This window comes from Rhea americana, unplaced genomic scaffold (genome assembly GCF_003343005.1).
Source record: "Rhea americana isolate MKP2758 unplaced genomic scaffold, rheAme1 scaffold_105, whole genome shotgun sequence".
In the NCBI taxonomy this organism is placed as follows: domain Eukaryota; kingdom Metazoa; phylum Chordata; class Aves; order Rheiformes; family Rheidae; genus Rhea; species Rhea americana.
The window spans coordinates 390,345-412,164 of record NW_028185095.1 but is presented as its reverse complement, the minus strand read 5'-3'; the positions used below and the strand labels follow the sequence as shown (position 1 = coordinate 412,164).

General features: G+C 37.9%; 1 protein-coding gene across 1 annotated transcript in view; it reads right to left on the bottom strand.

Moving 5' to 3' along the window:
• The window catches only part of ARHGAP15 (Rho GTPase activating protein 15), a 309,324-nt gene extending 288,260 nt beyond the window's left edge, over positions 1–21,064 (bottom strand). Inside the window, exon 1 of the mRNA XM_085308369.1 lies at positions 20,897–21,064. Within this exon, the coding sequence (XP_085164495.1) occupies positions 20,897–21,061 (165 nt within the window). The 5' untranslated portion in view covers positions 21,062–21,064. The remainder of the gene's footprint in view (positions 1–20,896) is intronic.
• Positions 21,065–21,820: the final 756 nt, after the last annotated feature.

The following is a 21,820-nucleotide window of genomic DNA, read 5'->3' as shown; positions in this document are numbered from 1 at the left end:
CTGCCTATTTCTTTCTCCCGGATTTAAACAAGCCAAAAACTCACCTTATGCTACTGCAGAAGCAATTTTTATTTTTGAAGGTTAATCCAACTCAGCAGGATTTAGGGATGGCACTTTTGCTTGGTCGTAGGCATGTTGGCTCAGGCCAGACAGCTGTTTGGACATTCTCCACTGGGAATCTTGCCCTCAACACCCACAGTTGATGCACATACATGGTCTACTGGCTGCCTACTTCCATGCCCATCTGTTCAGATGGCATGGTGCCCACTCACAAGTTCGCTGGATCCTTGCCCTTAGTGTGTAGATGCCAGGCAATGATGGGCTTAGATGGGCAGCCTGCAAAATACTGAGAGTGATCATTTTTTTCCTGTAGGAAGTCCTTGCTCTGTGATAGCACTGAAGCATGGACACCACATGCTACCCTACACTTAATAACACCTGTGGACATATGTGTGCCAGAAATACAAAAGGGGGAAAAAATTGGGAAAAATCAAATTAAAAAAAAAAAAAGAAGAAGAAGAAACTGCAAATAAGAAAATGTTCTACATTATGAACTGCAGGAGAAGGATACCCGAGCTAACTTTAATCAAATCGGCTCCATCATCAGAGCAGAGTAGCTGTAGCTACATGAATTAGAGCACAGACTAGTTTATGCTGCTTCCCAGGGCTAGAGAGCTTCTGAAATCCAACTTGGTTTGTTTAGATCTACCTTGGGTACATCACTGAGCGGCTGTAGTGTACAAAAATACTAGCGAAGGGTTACACTGAAAGCAGCGTGGATCAATCCAAACCTATCTAATGTTTTACACCATCAGCACACACTCCGTATATAACACACTGCATGAAATATTCTGTAGAAAACAACGGCACCAATAAAGGCGAACTGTAAAAAGAGTCATCTAAACAAAGAACAACTTCAGGTTGTGCTACTGCCCAGACAAATAATAACTCAGCAAAACTTACTTAATAACAAGCTATACGTCCTGTTTTTATAAAAATTAACAGAGAGGAAAAGTTTGTCTCTGTTTTTCAAGTCAAAAAGCCAACCACACTGCAGGTATCCTAGGAATAAGTAGCAATACTAAAATATCATTTTTTTCCCATATAAAGTTTGATAAACAGTGAATCTATACATAGTAATAACTTTATGATTTTAAATACCGTGCTACTTGACAATTTAATATTTTCTATTTGTTAATTATCCACAGAACTATTTCATTAAAATTTTAATTTGAATTATTTGGACATTTTATATTCTTATGAATACCGTAGTATTTTTRCAAACTGTTCATAGCTCTTTAGCTATCCATCATACGGCATATGAGATTCTCCAGAAAAGTTGTATACCATAGTTTGTCTTTGACTAGACGCCTGAAACTTTTGAAAGGAGGAAAGGAGAGAAAAATCAAAGATCTCAAGAGAAAACACTTCCAAAGGAGTCGTCCGGGACTGCTAGTTTCTATCAGCTTTCTGGCTTACAAATTAGGATGYTTAAAAACTCTCACAGAAAATTAATAAAATGAGTTGCAAATACAAACAAAACACAGAATTATTAGAGCAAGCGCCTCCCTGCCCCGCGCCTTGCGGCGAGCACCCGAACACAGTCCTGATGGTTACAGACGCTTGTTAGCGGGCTGGAAAGAGATATAAGAGCTGCACCACGGCCGGACGCGCAGCCTGGCTTGGGGCTCTGCCTAGTCCGCAGTGGACGCGCGTGCTCGAAGGCACGTTCAAGCTGTGTCTAACTTAGTGTTTACTCTGGGGCGACTGGATTTGAGCGCGCTGCCCCTGCCCAGAGAACYGTCGGCTGTGCCTAGACATCAGCCTCGTCTTTGAGCGTGCTCGGCTGAATCGGTCACGTGCAACTGCTCGATCCGTTTYGGTCTGGACGTGCTGTCAAAGTGTTGTGTCCAAGTTTCACAGGAGAAGCGCCGAGAAAGTACCGGCTCCAGAATGAAATTAGGTTCATCTGGAACATCAGCCAAAAAAAGTGTCTATGCATGTCCAGCATCAAAAAGAAAAAAAGAAAAAAAAAATCAAAAGAAACTGAATAAAAACTGTTTTGCCCTGAATTCCAAGATTAGTTCAGCTTCTTTAATCTGAAGGTAAAGAAAGTAAAAGAGAGAATACCTTCGCAGGTCTTTCCAACCATTAGGTTGCTGACTCCATGTAACATAGAGATAAAACAGCAGGCTTACAATGGAAATCCCCTTGTTTTTGTTAGTATAGATATTTTCACCGGCAAAATATGTTCTTAATGTGATTGGAAAGAACATCTTCCAGCATAGGTCACAACTGAAAACCCTATAGCTAAATATAGATCTTATTAAAAACTACTTAGAGACAATAATTAGAGACTGTATAATATAATACAGAATCACTTGGATACCTGTCAACTTGATAATATCTAGACGGCCATCTAGCTCGCCACCTGCTCCCCCCTTCCCTTTGCACTAATAACCTGAGGAAGCTTATGCATTCGTGGTTTTTTATTGCTATTTTTCAGTTGCCTCATCTTAGTCTCTCATATCATCACATCCTATAATCTCTCAAGAAGTCAGTATTGCTGATTAGCGTTGCCCAAAGATTTAAAGAACATGAACAGCAGAGGAAAGAAGGAAGCAAAACTTTCAAATAKATCATCCCAGGTGCTATTATAATCACTAATATGAAATAAAAATGGCAGTCAAAGTAATAACTGATCTATTTAAAATAGCTTTTTAAGCAAATGGATCATTTTACAAAGGTCAGTTAGCAGGAAGACTATTTGGCATCACGATATTCTGCTAGGAAAAGAAAAGTGAAAATATCTAAAAGCTTAAGTTTCCTTTACTATTCCTTCGAGATTTCTCAGTTTTATATCTAATCATAAGACTGTAGCAAACCAGACAGAGCAGTAGTGATTACTAATACTGTTATCCAGCTCTGAGATTCTCTACATGCAATTTACCTTCATATCATAATTAAAAAAAAAAAAAAAAAAAAAAAGGAGAGAGAGAGATAGATTCCGGCACTTTTACTAAAATCTGACAGTTTAAAAGTGCCATAATACAAAGGCTAGATCATTTTTAATACCAAATTTACTTCCTCAAACTTGAATGGTCTTTAGGGCTCTTGATTTGGTTCTTTGTCCCATTGATTAATAATAATAATAAAATCATCGTCCACTTGTGTTTTGGCAAACTGAGAACTACAATTGCAAAACATGCTATTGTTCATATTACCTAGGCACTATTATTTGCTTTATCATAGACAAAGACATATTTTAAATGATTTTGCTTGTTGTACTCATCCAGAAATTAGTTTATATGTTTAAGATAGCATATAAGAAAGGAAAGAGTATATTTCTGATCTAAGCACGCTGAATCCCCTGATTTTACTCTTGTGTCATTACACTGGCAGCAAATCACATAATGTTAATACAGCAGATAAAGAAAAGAAGAAATGGAATTCTCCTGTTTGAAACTTCTGAAGCGTCCAGACAGACTGGAAATTGCAACTGATTTTCCTCATTTTGTTTCGACAGAGAAGTCACCTACCTACGTATAATAGAAAGTCCTCAACAACACAAGAATCATCCACTGTTGCTGCAAATACTCGCAGTGTATAAATGCAGTATGCTGAATGTTCTGCTAGAGAAGTCACCTATCTTACCTTAAAAGGAAAAAAAATTAAAACTCTCGAGAAAATAATTAAATATATGTTTGGTGATGCATGAATACATTACTTTGAATGCATATTTCAGTGCTCATATACCACACTGACAGCAAGGACATAAGTAGGTATTTCTATAGTGAAGGAGAAAAGACCTTTTACTTGAGACCTTGCTTATTTACACCTAGTGCGTGCAGAGTTTTCCTTTTTTGTCTCCCACCCAACAAAGGTTTCCAAACAGTGCCTGTGACCGTTTTCCCTTGCTTCTCCACTCCTTGACCCACCTAGCAGTCCCTGCTTACATAGATACTACTAGAAGGTAGCTCATCAGGAGAGACCCGGCACATTCCCTTCAACCTGCAAGTCGGACGGCTGCCAGGGGTTTCTGCCCGCCGTTCACCAGGCAGAACTGCACCAGGCTGAGCATCCCGTAACCCAGAAACGGCAAGGAAGCCCGAGAAAGATCCTTCTTAAGAAAGACTTCCTAAGTGCACTCATTGTTTCATCTTCTTTAGTCTCTGCAAACTCACTGAATTTCACTTGTGCTAATTTCTGGAAAGCAGAAGAACATTTAGCTGGCTACTGACCATAGGAGCTGGGTAAACCACGGTGAGGTTACRTCACCAAAAAGTCCTGTCCTGTGCCAATGTCTTAGCTGCACCTCACTACATCTGCTAGGCACCGTGGCCTGGATCCCACTTATCCTTGAAATCACACCTTTTCCACTCCATCAGGAAAATTATGAGTGCTGGTCAAACCTTCTCCTGAATATTTCAGAGGGTTAAAGAGTTTAAAGACAGAAGTAATCGACCACTCTGACCTCCTGTTGACCACAAGCCTTAAAATTTCATCAAAACTACTCTGGACTTAGAAAATTTCTGCCCCCCCCAAAAAAAAAGAAAAAGAAACACATTCCTTTATTTGAAGGCAAGAAATTGTGAATTTACTAATTCTCTTGATAGTTTTCCTCTAGTCTTTATAAAATGTACTTTAATTCTCATTTTAATTTTTCAGTTCCATCTTTTAGAGATTTCATCTTATATAGCATTTTTCTGCTACATTTAAAAAAAGCCTTTGATGCCAATATTTTCCCTATATGTAAGTAGGCAATCAAATTTCCTTTCAATTTCTTTGAGAAGTTTCATTTCTCAAACACAGTGAGGTCTGTAGGACTGGTAAGATATTTTCTCCAACCTTCAACAACTTTTATGTCTCTTGTTTTCATGATTTCCATTATTTTAGTAACTTCATAAAAAGGTGCAGACCATAAATCTGCACATTATTCCTGTTTTTTTCCCCATCAGTGCCACTGACAGAAATCATCATCTGCTGCCTCCTCTCTTCTTTAGCACACAYAAGGGTCAGCTCAATGTTTTTGACATGGACACAGCATGGGAGCTCCATTTTGCAGTCAAAACTTCTCAGAAAACAGTTCCCAGTTCTGGGAACAACACACTATGTTTCATATATATACATATATTTGGATAAAATAAAATACACTTTCAACCTTTAAGCAATCCAGATCACTTTCCATAACTGCCTTTACCCAGATTATTTACCGGTCCATGAATCTTTGATTTATTTTAAAATTTTATCAGAACTGTTCTATTTACTTCTATATCATCAGTAAAAAGAGTGATTAGTGTCAAGCTTACTACTAGTCTCTGGAGAACAGCTCCAAAAATTCACCCAGYTGATGATGATTCTCCAGAGACTACTCTCTGAAATGTGTAAATTAATCAGTTCTTAATCCATTTAACATGTGCTTTACTGATACAGCACATAGCTAATATTTAATCAGAATGTCAAGTACTATTAAGTCAAGTGACTTACAAAGTTTGGGTATACTTTATGAATATGGTTGCCTTTCTCAAGGAAACTTGTGTCAAAAAACAATGTTGCTTTATTTTTTCAAATTTTCTTTTTTCATTAAATCATAGTGAATGACATTAATTATATACTCAATTTTATTTCTATTTAATTAAAACCTGTAACAACTTTTCCATTAGTTGAGCCAGTACTTTCTTAGGATAAGCTGCCTGTATAATTATCTGAGTTATTCCGTTTTCCCCTTTTAAATATGGGCACAAAGATCCCTTTCTAAGCCTTTTAKAATTTCCATGGCAATCCAAGATTTATTTAAAATTGAAATCAAGTGGTAAGGGTCACCTCAGAGACCTCTAAGGCTATAGCATGACAGTTATCTAATTTTGCTTAAATTTTGCTGAATTTTTCTAAGATAATCATCACCAGTAGGCAACACTCAAATTCTTTCTTCAATCTTTTTTTACAATAGGTGCCATTACAAAAACCAATAAATTAATCAACATATTTCGAGATATCRAGATATATCATTACCTAGATTTAGCAATTATAGATTTATAAAATGATAAATCCATTCCTTCGATGTCTTATAAAACAGAACTAACTAGAATCTACAATTTCCACATGCTAAAATGATAAAATGGATTTTGCAGGGCATTGCATTTTGTACAATCGTTTCTTTATCTACAAGGAAAGTTGCCAAATCAAAAATGGAGTAATTTTCATCTCATTTATACAGGTATATATAACTTCAGAAAGATAGAGGGAATTTGGCATTGTCAAGCCTATTTTTAATCAATCTGCTTATATTTAGTTTTAAGTATATGCACATTAATATGGAATACARTGGAAGATAAATCTCCCTAAATTATAATTCCTTCAGTAATTTATTACACAGTACCATAAAAAATAGGTTGCAAACTACTTATGTGGATCTAAAAGTATCAGAGTTAAAACACATTTTAGGATGTTTATTCAGAGCACTGTAAAATGAATGGCAGTATATAAAGGACCTTTCCCTTCAYAGCTGAAATATTCAAGATACTATAAAAGGAGCCTGACCTAAAAATTCCAGTCCAAATATGTAGATTGTCGGACATATTACATGAACATGGTCATGCACACACATATAAAGAAATTTTCAAAAAAAACAGCATAAAGGTACATGCAATTCTGAAAGGTCTAAGTGGTTGCTTGTGTATATGCCACTGTGAGAATTCATGCATTTATTGTGGAAATGCAGACAGAAGTGCATGATATTATGTGGGTGCGGGGACTTAATTTTTTTAATAACTACTAAGAGATTAATCTCACTTATGTATGGACTTTTCTAGTCTTAAAATTGCTTGCACATGCTTTGTAAGTGATATTTTTCTGAGCCTAACACCCTCTGTTTTGTAGGTCATACAAATATCTCCAGACTGTGAGGACACTGAAGGCGCTTGTCCTTTAGCCTTCTGCCTCRCAACATGATTGAGCATCCATATACCTTACAACCATACACCCTGTCGAGTGTTATTCTCTTACATATCACAATTTACCTCGCTTTCTCCACTCAAACATGCAACCAAGCTGAGCAACAAGCTGCTTCAGCTGCCATGTCATTTCAGTTTTTACACATCTTCTCTTTTTATGTGTGCTCTACATCTCAGTGATGTCTCMTCTCCCCATTCCACTGCCATAGGCTACAAGTCAGGAACAAAGCYACGACTCAATGTCAAACAGAGTGAAAATGGGAAAATATCATACGAGAGAAAATTAATGGGCACAAAYACAACCCTGAAACTCCCATTCTTACGGGCTTTGCAACCTTCCATTGTTCCTTAGTAAAACCTGAAGCAGAACAAATAGTTTCTGCGTAGAAAACGCCTTTAAAAGCATACAGCTAAGGAAATAAAAGTCAAAAAAAAAAAAAAAGGTTGTAGAGTTAAGCTTGCATATTAAGGAATAAATAATCCTGAAAAGCGCGCAAACAGTCTTATTTTATCTGCAGCATTAACTTTTCTTCCGCTCCACAACCAAGCTCCTGCCTCCCGTCTTTACAAGCTACAAAGCACGGCAACGAAAGCAGAGCCTTACACGCTCAAAATGCCTCAGCCAGCTCCAGATCTAGGTCTAGGCAGTGGTGAAGTCCAAGGCTGAAATCGCATTTCTCCAGTCAAACTGAGGCCTTCTTTTCATTGCAACAGGGAAACAATTTCAGAGTTAAATGCATATGCAATATCTCTCTTTGCAACGGCGTTCTTAACGAACTAGGTAGCTCAAAACATTACTTTTAATTTTTTTTTCTGTTAAAACATTTCCTGTTATAAACATTTCTTAATAAATTTACAATGATCACAACCTATATTTGGAAAAATGACTTTTATGAGGGGTGTTACTACAGTCATTGATCCTGTGGAATCATGGCCCTAGATTTCATGTTAACTGAATGACTAATGACATCTAATTCATGACATCAGACTTTAAAAAGAGAAGAACATATGTATGTATAAAGAAAGCAGATGTCCCAGAGCATACTAACGCATAGGAAAAAGTGGATATTTCTTGTTCTTATTCTCACACTATAGAGGCACTTCATTCTAGAAAAAAATAGTTTTATTCAAAACCATCTTTATTCCCCAAATGAACCTATTCTTCAAAGAGTAATAATCCTCCTCTTTTTGTAGCTCCCAAAAATCAGATTATGATGAAACAAAAGACAAGAGTAAATACTAATATGACAATTATTAATGTATTAGCTTATTTGGTTCCAGATGCTCGATTAGTTAACAAGWTAGTTAGGTCAGCTAAATTATCTTCCATTCATTCAGCAGGTAACACCATACTCCTTCATCTTCCCCTGTAGATGTTACCCAAATATAGTTAATATATGCTTAAAAAAAACTTTTAAATTTCATTAATTGATTTTCTTATCTTTTCACCACTTGAAATGTAGTATTCATATTTGGGAACTAGCATGTTTTAACCATGAGCTTCATGCAGATAAAGCTTTTTATGTCTTTTAGATGACAAAACTAAATGGATAAATAAAATGCTGCTTTTTGGGGGTGCTTGTATTCATGCTGCCTCTTCAGTCTGTTTATTAAGTAATCATTTCTGGGTACAAGTGTCAACACAATTTACGTTTTGAATAATGTGGAGCAGATAACCTCAATTAACAACTAATTAGAGTCATTTTCCTATTAAGCAGTTTCCCTAATTGTTTTTGAAACCTGGAACAAAAATTGTAATAAATAATAAGCGGCCAAAACATGTCCCTGCATTAGCTTAATCCAGGCTCTTCCTTTAGAGCCTGTGAAAAATATGTCCGAAATAAGGGCTAAATATCCAACGTGTGCACAACATTGAGAGATGAGGGAAAAAAGATGTCCCTAGTGTTTCCACAGCCTCGTGTTTCCATGTGTTTCTTCATGCTTTTTCCCCTCAATATGATTCTCTTTCCTTCCTTTTTCTCCTCTTTTCACCTCCATGATCTCTTATGAGCACCTAACGCATGAAGCGTTGTACTTAATCATCACCGTAGACTTAGCAGGGAAAAGCCACCACACAGCAAATACAAAGCTCATCTTCTCTGTCTAACTATAGTCTCTAGCATAAATCGATCTGATAGCTCATATTCTAACTTGCCAGCATACTATACATCTGTTTATGTAAAAGAATAAGTGTACTGTGTTTTCTATTCTATAGAACAGTTTGTGGTTTTGCCACTGGTCATCAGAAAAATCTCCTTCCCTTTGACGTCTGTCCTTAAATAGATGTCACATATCAATTATAGTAGATGAGCTCACAGAACATAAAAGTTTCAGATGTATTTCTCTACTTGTACTACACAAACTCATGAAAAATACCTATCTTGCATTCTAGCTGTTGTTGCCAAAAAAGAAAAAAAAAAATCATCTAGTTAAATCCTAAAAGAAATCCAGCAGCTGCTCTTCACCCCAAGCCAAAACAAACAAACAAACTRAAAACTAACAGAAAAACCTACCTAGAAATGCCAGCACTACAGCAAAAAGCAAGTGCAATAACATTCTCTTCTCCTACAAACCTCAACCTTTGTCAAAGCCTCAGGTCCTGCAGATATATTTATCACAATTGCAGCTGGAGAGCTGTACTGATAGGATATACCATTTTCCTCTGATGACAGGCAAAGAGAATAATTTCTCAGAGTCCATAAGAAAAAACAGTGCCCATGATGGCCCTATAAAGGCACTCAATTAGTACATTTCTAAAYAGATCCTCGCAACAGATATTTTGCTGTTGTCTCTAAGACTATAGGAAATTATGTCAGCCATGGAAAAGTAAAGGAGTATTTTATTCATTTTGTTTAAAATTCCAAATATACTGACAAATCAAAAATAGGCTCTAAAAATAAGAAGTCRAAAGAAGATGCCCCGAGAAATTCCAGGAAAATATCTGGTAGCTACAGGAGGACCCGAGCTGTTCAAAAGGAATACAAACATTTAAATAATATATCTTGCTGGAAATTAGGCTTTGTGAGAAATCCCATTGATTTCTTTTAAGTCATTTTATTAAAAGGTCTATTAATGCTTGGCTTGCACTTTGTGGCTATGAGAGATGTTGGAATGAAGAGCTATCAAAGGTGGCTATCAAAGTTTTTTTTTTTTTTTTTTTTTTTTTTTTTTCCATTTAACTTTTTCTAACTATTAAGCCGCTCACTTCGTGGGGACAATCATTAGTGTCTTTAATGTGAAACAAAGCTTCTGGATAAGAGCTGCTAGCTGAAGATCAATATGAAAGATATCATTTCAGTTACAGCTTTAATAACTGTAACAATAGGGAGCCTGGCATTGCGGGCTTTATGCACTAATGTAATTTAGAATCTACCAGGTACAAATCTTATCAAACATTAGCAGTGACTGCACTGGGATTTTCTAGGTAAGGAAACTGTGTGATAAATGGGAAATATTTTAAAGGTAAATTTTTCATGTAATCAGGCTCATCCACCATCAAATCATGAAAGAATTTTCAGGAAGAAAAATAAAACCCAAAGAGATCCTTGGGAAATGATGACAGGTTTTAACAAACTGGTGGTGCGCTCACGTGTAATACATTCCCAGTATACTAGYACATCTCTCTCATTTAGATCATCGTAAGACTCAAACGACCCACAAGACCAGAGGGTTAGGAGCCCRAACCAAGTTCAGTACAATTAGAGATGCTGTACTGATGATACACGTACAAGCCGCCCCCCTTTCTGCATCCATGCTTTGCTTGACGCACAAGAGAAAGGAGACAGCGAGGAGACCGGTGACACCTACCTGGACATATCAGCTGAGCCACGGMCTAGAGGAGGAGCTTTCTCCTCGTCTGCTCCACAGGCATGAGGACAACGCAACAAAAGCCCCACAACAGCAGCCCTTCCCCAAGCCCAAGCTCTGCTGCTTCAGGCTCTCCACCCAGGGCCACCCACCAGGGCCCTGGGCCACCACAGCTGCAGCAAATTCACCTTTCCCATCCTGCACCACCTGGGCCCAATTCCCTCCCTTCCACAAGTGTTCCCTCCCCTTCCAAATTTTCATGGTGGTACCATCCCTACTCTCCTCCACCTGCTTATCTACAACCACACTGCTTCTTTTCCAGCTTTTCAATTTCTTGATCAAAAGAAAACAAACAAACAAAAAGAATATCTGCCCTGAAAAGGTTAATTTTTTTTTTTTGAGGGGGGGGGGCGAGAATCATCACTACAAATGTATTCTTAAAAACATGATGCAACCAACTGGCAGTTTTTTAAACAATGCGCTTAACTTGTGTCCAAATGTCTTCAGGTTTTAGTGCTTACAGGTGGCCACTCTAGATTTATTTTTTAATTTTGAGAAAGATCTAAACTGGGAACACTGAATTTTCAGTTTATCATTCGCTGATAAAAAATGGAAAGCTCAAAGTTGAAGTAGCCAGCTACTGAAAAGAGTTGGCACCTGGTACTTTAATTTTTAAACATTGTTTTTTTCTGTTTAATGAGGTTATAAAGTAAAAGTCTGACTTCAGAATCACAATCTAGAAGAATGAGCTCTTAAGAACTGYTTATCTGAAGCTCAGTTGGTCCAAAACTCAGGTTTGGTTCAAATAAACAGAGAAAAGTTTGGATGCTTGTCTGGGTTTTCTACCTGCCTTGGGGCTAAAAACGTCAAGAGAACAGATTCTCTCATCACAGCTGCAGTACTTGTGTTTCTGGCCGCGCATGAAAAATCCAGGAAAACAATTTTTCTTGCAGTGTTCTGGGAGGGGAATGTGAGGGAAAATGGGATAGAGTATTTCACAACCTTTCAAATTTGGTTCCAAAAGTGGAGGAAGATGCAGAGAATAGAAAGGATAGCATATTTTTGCTTTATTGGGGTTTCTGCTGTACTCCTAAAAGGAACTTTTCATTGTAACTTTCAGAATTTGGGGCAGCTCAGATAGACATTAAGCATCAAAAGAAAGGCCTAACTCTTTCAAAAGTTTGGCCTTTTTCAGTATCGTCTTGAAGTAACAAATGTAAATTTATACTATTGGTCTCTGAACCAGAAAGAAAATATAGTAATCTGGGTGTTTTTCTCAGACTGCAAAAACAAAGTTCCTTCTTTAACTCAAGTTGCAGGGCCTCGGGCGCTTTCAAGAGGAAGATTTGAATATCATTCTCGCCACAGATGTGAAATCGTAGCATGCACATCCATAAATACAAAATCACAGACGAGCAAGGCTTACTTTCATTAAGGATATGAACCTTGCTAAACAAGAAATAAAACAGAAAATAAAATATTAGCATGTTAACATTACTGCATCTGATCCTGCACTTATTGCTCCTGCAAAAGAACCACTGATTTCAAAGRGAATTTCATCTGATTAAGGGTAGGAGAATGTTGCTGTCAACTATTTCTAGCATACTGCCTAGCAAGGATGCTCTCACGTCCGTTTTAAAATCTCTTCTCAATATATCAAACAACGGTTGGAAAGCACGTCTCTATATTGTGCAACAGTGCATGTATTTAGGGCATGCACAAAATAATCTGATCTCCATTTCCGTATATTAGTGATGCAATTATTTCACTGCAGTAATAAAACAAAAAAGCCTGGTTCTTTACCTCTCCTGTCATGTTGTATTGGGTCATTTTGTGTCACATGATGTGATATAATGTAACTCAATGCAAGGAGACACATGTCCCTTCTCATTGGAAATTTAAAGAAATGGAGCTTACTTTTCCCCTGTGGGAAACTATGCAGGTCAGGTGCCCAAGACTAGCTACGGGAAGTTTGATATCATCTCAGTTTCAGCACCCACGTATTTCAGATCTTATGGCATTTTGAAAGGAAGCGTGATAGATGCCACAATTTAGCTATAGTGCATTATTTAATAAAGACAGTGTAAGAGGTACATAATTCCACAGCTTATGTTGCTCGTCGCAGTGCCCACTGACACATATGGCCAAAGAGACTCTCACACAATACTTTTTGGTACTGTTTCCAAAATATATGCTATAAAACACGAGAGCCCTGGAAGAGGCTTAAYGGAGCTATAAAGCATGTGGCTGCAGAAGCAAGGGAAGAGAGGACTCACGAGAAAGCCAAAACAAGACTTTTTTGATGAAAACCAGCAAAGTGCAGAGGATGCCGAGGAGGCCAAGGCAGAGGATCCGGGGCCAAGCTCCAGTCGCGGATACACCTGCGTTTAGCCTTTCGCGCCGTGCTCTCTGTGCACCGCCAAGCGACGGATCTGCAGGTTTTCAAGGGACGTATTTATCTTGCTAAACTTCCCTTTCCCCCCCCAAAAAAAAATGCTGACGGGTTTATTAACGACGATACGAATGTTTCATCCCAGCCGCAAGAAAACGACGGGTGGCGGATAGTCACCGAGAGGGTGCAAAAACTTCCTTAGTTCCTTATTAAGCGTATTTTCCAGCGACAGATCGTGGGCACATCAAGGTTTTGGAGTCAGCAGAGCCTCTCCCTAAATTAAAAATGAAAAAAAGGGGGGGGGGAAAGGAAGAAAAAGAAAAAAGGAAGGGGCAAAGCGAGGCTGCCCGGCACGGACTCGTGCTGCGTAGCATCCGCGGCGAGCGCGGCGCCACCTGCCATCTCCAGTCCCGCTCTGCCCCCTTGTGCTGCTGCAGCCGCAGAGCATCCGCCGCCGGCCCGGGCGGGGACCGCGCGGGAAAAACGGGGGAAAACCCAACCCCAGCGCCGCTCCTCACTTTTCTGGCAAGTTCAAGGTCAGTGCCTAGCTATTTTCAGCTCATCTCTTCTTGATCCGTGCASAGAAATGACAAGGTAACGTGATTCGGGGTCAGCCGTGTTACGGGAGCCGTTACATAAACGGAGAAAGTGGAAATCAATCCTAGCTGACAGTGTCTTCGGGATAATCAGCGCTCACTCCATGCCGCTGTCAGCTCTCSCGCGTCAAACACCATGTTACTTCTGTCAGATCTCCTTAACAAAACCCAACTCTCACTTTTGGCAAAGTAAATAAATATTTCGCTCGGGCTTGCATATAATTCGTTGTTTAGAGAACTTTAACACTCGGGACTTGCAAACCGTCCGCRTTTATACCGGAAAGACATCTTAGCCTGTCACCTCCATTACTGCCTACCAAGGGTTTTGGCAAAGGCACAGCCTAGTCTGGCGAAACACCCCGTTCTTCACATTTTGTGCTTGATTTCTTCCTGCAGACGATCGTCCTCCAATTCCTGGTTTTCGAGCAGATCTCCGCTTCCCAAAGCGCTTACCTAACCGCTCGCTGCCGTCATCCGAGCCCCAGTAGGGTTTTCCCTCTAACGTTTTAGGACACCTTATGCAATTTGTCTGATTATTATTACTTTATCTGAATCATTTCCTCCCGCAACTAGACATCTTCCCCAACGCAGAATTATGAACATATCATTTCACAAGATGTGCCGCGTTAGTCGCGTTTCGATGACAGCACATGGCATGTCAGTTTAGGGAAAGACACAGCTATTCCATCCCACCCACCTTGTGCTCCCATGAAACCGCCAAGCCTGCAGTACTCCACTGAAGAACGATTTACCATAATATTAGTTGTCAGTAAATTCAAAGACGGAACTCCTAAAGCTATAAAATGGATTAGAAGCAATTTAAAAAAGAATTAACAAACTAGAGTAAGAGTATACTGTCAACAAACAAATGCTTCATCATAGCACTGTAATTTGGAATTTTAATTACCCCTCTGCTTCTGTAACAAAACAATGTCTGAACTGGCAGCCATTTGAATCTCTCACAGGTCATTGAGCATTCTAGTTAATTACTCTATGAATAGCCTGTTTTTCTCCCCTCTGGAAACACGTTTCTAATGGCAGTCAAGGTCTGACAAATGTGTCATCTACATAATTAGCTAGGAAGCAACACAAAACATTAAACATGCTTTGTGCCGACAACTATCAAAACATTTCATTTGTTGTCAATTATTCATTACTTTGTAGGTTCTGAAGGGGTTGTTATTATGGAAATAAGTCCAGATGCTAACAAGGTTAGGGTTTTTTATTCAAATTAGTAATCAGAGGACTAACTTTAAAAAATGTATCCCATGCACATTTACAGTGGTGTTCAATCAGTACTAAATTATAAACGAATTTAGTTAAGTTCAAGTTAAAATAGCCATGGCACAGCACATACACTAATTTGTAGAGTCGCATCTCTCTTTGAAGTTTTAGGATCTAAGCTGAAGTAGTAAACTTCCAGAACCTTTGGCAAGACTAATTTGTGCTTGGTAAATAGAGTAAAGATTTTCACAGCATGAGATAATGTAAGATCGCAAAAAAAAAAAAAAGGGAGGGAGGGTTGAACCTTTTTTCTACCCTTGTGTCACACTGAGTAAAAGTCAAAATCAGCAATTCCAACCCATATAATATCTTGTCTGAACTTCTGTTTGGTTTAACAAGGAATCCAAGCCAGTTACATTCAATGCTCCCTTGATACAGCTGAAATGAATTTAGCCGAGCGTTTAAGACGAAATAGGTGCTGGTCATTTCTTTTTTCCATGATCTCATTATGAGGTTGCCTATCAAGCTATGCAGCTGAAACGTTACARTGGAAATGTTTTGAGTAGAAATAAATGGGGAGTTTAACAATAAAATTACCTTCTTCCTTTTTAACCAAGATTATTTCAGTTGAAGCGCTATAGTATAGATATACATAAAGAATACTTCCCTGCCAGGTATATATATATATGAGGAAAAAAATGGAAATAATTTTTGGGAAAACAAAGGGCTTCCTTCTGAGCCTTGTGACTGATCGAAATGCCCGGACCTGGAAAGCGGAGGGAGGCAACTCGTGTTGCTCAATGGAACTAGATCGCTTGCTGAAGGCAAATCAAACCCTCAAATATTCTAATGCATTAACGGTCTACGTCCAGCCTCCAAGTCAACGCAGGTTATGGTCTGTGTGGCGCATCCCCCTGCAGCAGCCCGCTCCGGATGGTGCAGGCGCTTGGCCCGGGCCAGGCCCGAGCGCGCTGCGGCGGAGGCTGCCCGCTCCGGGGCTCCTCCGGCCCCGGCGAAGCGACGGACGGAGCCGGCGGCGAGGGCTGCCCGCGCCCCTCTGCAAGCCTGACACACWCCGCGGAGCACACCTAGACTTCAAAAATACAAAATCAGTGCGGACTCATATGACTTATTTCATTTTTCATTTTCCTGCACTAGAAAGGAGAATGACTAATGTTACTCAACAGATTTTTTTTTTCCTATTTATGATTTCTGGTTTTTTGGACAACATTCACATTCAAGAAACGAGACTAGACTTGTCTTGTAGACATACTGCTTTCCCTCAAACATGTTCCTTTTATACCTACCCCGAAATACTTGATGAAACACRGAGATCATCACTGTAAGCTTGCATTTCCTAACAACTACCACATTTGTCCTATGAAGCTCGTATATTTTTCCAGTTCTGTCCCAGTGCTAATATATGATTTGTGCAACAACTGAAGGGCTCACAGCAGTTCCCTTATAGAGATAAAAGTAGATACATATATAATAGACTGCTGTATGAGAATAAAATCTGTGGAGACTAAAGACTAGGTAGCCACTTTTAGAACACCATAAAAAAAATACTGTTCACTTTCCACCTCTGATGTATACTACCATGAAAAAAGCAGAGTGTGCTTCACTTTTGGAAATATTTTATCAAGATTTTTTTCCCTCCAGGAAAAAAAAAAAAAAAAAAAAAAAAAAAAAAAAAAAAAAAAAAAGGAGAGAAATGAATCCTCAAAAACTTTCCACAAATAAACTATGCTATAAAGGAAGCTCTGATGATCTCTCAGAGAATGAAATAATCCATTTTCAGCTAAAACTACCCACAGCAATGAAACCGAAAATATTCTAAAGGAGGGCTGTAGTCTGTCTTGTAATTAACATTAAACAGATAACATATTTATGAGGAAGTCAAAATATTTTGGAAGCCGATAATCCTGTAAGCCTTAACAGGGTATAAAAACAACAAATAAATGCAAAGTGTTACTGTTACACATGCCTGCCTGATCAATGGTTTTCACATATTGATCTATAAATGGAGTTGACAGTCTGTGTTGGCTGCACATTTTCCAAGCAGCTCTATTTTTGTACAAAACCAATACGGGCAATTACCTTTGTTTGAGATGCCAAGTCTTATCAATTCAATGTGATTTAGTGTCATTTTAATTAAATATCAGGATCTACTTCAGGACAATCCATACAAACAAAGCCTCAAACTTGACTATAAGCTTGATTTGAAGTAAACATGTACAAGCCCTGCAATTTCAAAATATGGCTCAAAAACTCTGCTAAACAGAAGGTTTGTATTTTTAGCAATTTTATTTCTATCTTTTTGGCTAGCCATAACTTTGGCAAGTGTTCTATAATCACAGGAGTAAGAAACAAAAGAAGATTGCTTCCTGTTTCTCTGATAATGTATCAGGGAGATAAATAAAGCTACCAGTCTGTTTAACCTAATCAGAAGAAGCTCTAATACATTAACAATCTGGAACGTCAAAACAGGTTCTAATTCCTAATATAGACAGCAATAAAAAAGATACGTTTCATTGTTTTAAGTTGTTCTGAATGAAGCCAAATGCACTTCCCTGGGGTTTAAGAGATGAAAATAGCGAATTGTTCCTTTACTTTGCTTGTTCAGACACCAAAATTAAGTAGAGAAAGAGCCCTTGCTTATCATAGTCTGTGTCCAGCTTCATGATTTGTGCTCTTTAAACTCTACGTTAATACCAGTTTCGACCTTCGCACTAGACTCAAGCATTTCCGTCGTAAATAAATAACTAAAAACCACAAGAATCTACRTGTAGCTTTTGCATCAGTTAGTTTCTGTATTCCACCTTTGCATCTTTACTACTATAAAACGCACAAGTGCATATGGCCCTGCTGATTTCTGATGCATCATATCCCCCTTTGTCACACTATAGGAAATAATCTGTCCACCTTCAAAAGTATAGCCTCAGGTGTGCTTACAGGAATCACAGCAAATGCTTTAGAACAGCACAAACCCCTCAGAGAAAATTATGTATTTTCTTCTCTATTAATCACTAACGATCTTTCTAGATTTGCGTCTGCTTTTTTCCCTTTGTATTCGGAGCGTTAATTTTTTTTTCAAATATTGTTTAGAAATATGTTTTTCTATTGATTGTTCAAAACCTGCCAAATGCTGATTACCTTAATCCATTGAAGTCAAGAGAGGTTTTGCATAAGTTGGGTAAAGGGGATTTGACCCATTTATTAATAGACTATAAAGTATAGTAGACATACCTAATATGTGCAGCAAAAGAATAATATGAATTCCCTTATTCGGCTATCTTCAATGTTTAAAAGAAAAAATCTCTCCAATGATAGGACAAAAAAATATTCAGTCAATATAAAACAGAAAATAAGCACAATCAATGGATATGTTATAGACTATACGAAACATCTAAACAGCGACAGACTGTTGAGTTAATAGAAAAGCAGGATAATTTTTTTTTTTTTTAATCTTCTAGCACAAAATGATTACCATGGCTTAGCATGGTGCTGTACATATCCTTTAGCAGGGAGCTGTGYGCCTTTAAATGCAAAAGTGAAGGCTGTGGATACAAGCGCACTGCAAGAGAATTTTGTGAGTTACAGAACAGGATTGCTACATGTATACATCAGCTGAACCCGAACCCTGCTTTTCCAAGACCCTTTGACAAACACAGGCCCCCATCGCCTCTGTTCCTTTCTCCCAAATCCTTCGCAAACCACATATGGAGAATCAGATATGTCAACATGCAATTGATACAGATATTTTAGTGGTCTTTTACACTGGAATCACACTGCATTTTAAGCACATATTTGAAAACCGTTGGATGCTTAAGAATTTTGCTTTTAGTTTGGCTTTAGCAAACAACTTTAAGAAGGCTTATTTAAGTAAATATGCCAAAATACTTTCAGTCTGTCAATATCTAGTCAGAAAATTCTGCATGGCAAAAAGAGATGAAAAGAATTGAAATAGAAAGGAAATTAGTAGCATGGCAAGCCTTCAATCTATTATACTGGAGCCAAGTTTGCTTGGTAAAATGACATACTCAGTAAAATTCCACTTTTATGTGATTAGCTACTAAACAAATGTAATACAAAGCAACTTYTCAGCTCTCGACCAGCGAATATATATTGTACCTGCTATGGTTATTGGAATGCAGCAGTGAGTATTTAGGTCTAATTTAACTTTTCAGAGCCCTTAYTCTGTAACAGTCCAGCATAGTATCCCCAAAACTAAAGTTATGTAACAAGGTAATATCAACAATGAGAAACTGCATGATAAAATCCTGCCCAAAAGTGAAAAATGCTAATTTTGTCTCATTTAGCAGCTGGATACAGAAATGCTCATTAGTTTTAAGAGGGTTAATCCTTTTAACTTTTGCATATTGATATGCCAATTATGCCTAATTGTACAAGAGGCATCAGTCAAGGTAATAGTGCATAAACACATGAAAGTTATTAAGTACATCCCAACATGTAATAAAGTAGGTGTTAATTGGTAGCTGAGTTCTGCAGGCTATTGAGGTGGATAATTCATTGAGAGATGGATCACTTGTAATTTCTCTACATAATTCCTTTTGCAGTCTCATGCTGTGATGTTTTCATGCTTGTCAAAAACAACTGCAGCCTAGTGCCTTTTGTTAAACACAGCCAATAAAATATGTTAGGCATCATTAAATATACTTAACTTTTAAACTTTTTCAAAGGTACAGTTCTTCCTGATAATACATTATACTATTCCCACTAAATTACTATAAGCATCGTTTCAGATTTGTAATGGAGGAACATTTCACTTCAGATAAAAAAGGAAGAAACACATACAGTGTCTTTCAGGCATACAATATTTTTTAAATGGAAAGTAAATTAATATCTTATCAGCTACAAAAATCTAAAGAGATTTTTCTTTGCAGAAATGTAATAAGGCACATCCCTGAAATGAATTAAGCTATAGCAGAGAAATGAAGGATTAAAATGATGTATTTCTGTATAAGTTTGGACTGAGAATAGAAAAAAAAGGAAAAAAAAACGGCTGTTATGGTAGGCTTCCTCCATTTAATAACTTTGTTAGAAAGCTGAATATTTCATGGGAATCCATTATATTAACAAAACAAAAATTAATAGCTCACATGGTTGTGGAAAGTGACTGAGACTTGGGGGTCTGTCCCCAGCTAACAGAGTTTTCTCCCTCATTTGCATTCTCTGAGAATAAAATGGATCTGGAGTCCAAAAAGTGGCTAACATTGCATAAATAATTTTGTAACATCATATGGCCTCAGCTGCAAGTTGCCACCATTACGGAAGAAAATTAACCAGGAGAGACTCATACCAATCAGTTTGTTTAGTAGCTCAGGAGGAGTACAGGGGCAGGGATGCAACTGGCGATAGAGTTCATCACTAACTATTTCATTAAAAAAAGAAAGGGTAATGGATAAAAAATTAGTCAACTCTTTCAACTCTGTTTACTATTAAAATGTGAGGGTAACTTTARTGTCTGATTTTTGCAAATCATTCATGCTTACAGCAAGACCATTTATTTTTGTTAGTGACAAAGTTGTCCTTTGTTTAGAAAGTTGTGATCTCCATTTCTTTCATTTGTCTAGTTTTAGCATTTACCTTTTAGAAATCATGGCATACATCTGATACTGCAAGTACTATTCTCTACAGCAATGTGATTTAATTACTATAACACCTGRGAGTCTAAATGTGGAATAGGTGTTATGAGCTCTGCCATTAAAGCCAATTTCTGTATTTCAATGAAGGAAATTTGTTATTCCAATACCTAGTGGTACTCCTAAAAATCTATTAGTGGCATTAAGTTCCTTCTTGCAAGAGATTATCACAGAATTAATATCTTAACCACACTTAAATTAATTGCACGGTTTTAGAAAAATCAGTAGCTCTAAGAGATATTAGGGTATTTTACTTACAGGTTCAGCAACTTTCACATTCTCAGAAAGAATCATAGATTTGCTTTGACTCAGTCTGTCATGGTGACTGTTGGCACTTTTGATCCTCATTTGAACAGCCCCTGTACTGTGGTGAGAAGAGTTTGGTTTTTCAGAGGCCATATCAGAAGCTGTAGACCTTTCCATGGTTCCTGGTTGAACCTGCAGAATATAAAATAACAGYATTAATCTAGAGACTCTTCAGACAAGAACGTATCAATGCTGATTGTATTTCACTGTAGTCAGGAGAAGMAGCTGACTTATCTAGCTGGCAAAGTCTTGATCATCTTTGAACGCTGTGATAACTACCAACTGTGTAAGCCCATAGTTTATTATTGTCCTTATTGCTCGCCCATCCAAACTGCCTCGGAATAGTTAGTTTATGTAAAAGATTATCCTTATCTCAAAAGCCATTCTCCTCTATGGTGTAATCTCCCTGCAACCCTCTGTCATGTCCAGCTGGCAGCCATCACACTTTGTCTTTGGCCCTGCTCACACTACACATTTTAAATCTTGCAAAGGAAAATGACATGCTTTGAAACCAATTAACATATCTCACCTCTACAGTTCAATATATGCAAGATGCATGTTATGAGTGTTATGTTATACTGCCATGCTGGAACCCTGCTAACATACCAGTCTCAATCCACATCTAATAAAATTTCCCCTAATTTTAACAATTTTACTGCAAGCACGGATGAGATTTTTGTTTCTGCATTCGTCTTCTGGAAACTTTGAAATGAGAAGATGGCTGAGCATGTCAGATCTCATACTCTGGAAGGGACCAAGAGGAACTCGTACAGAACAATCGAATTTTTAAGGAAGATGATAGTGTTGTTATATCCTATAATAATTCTGTGATGCTGGAAGATCTGTCATTTTGAATATACCCTATTTTAAAAGATG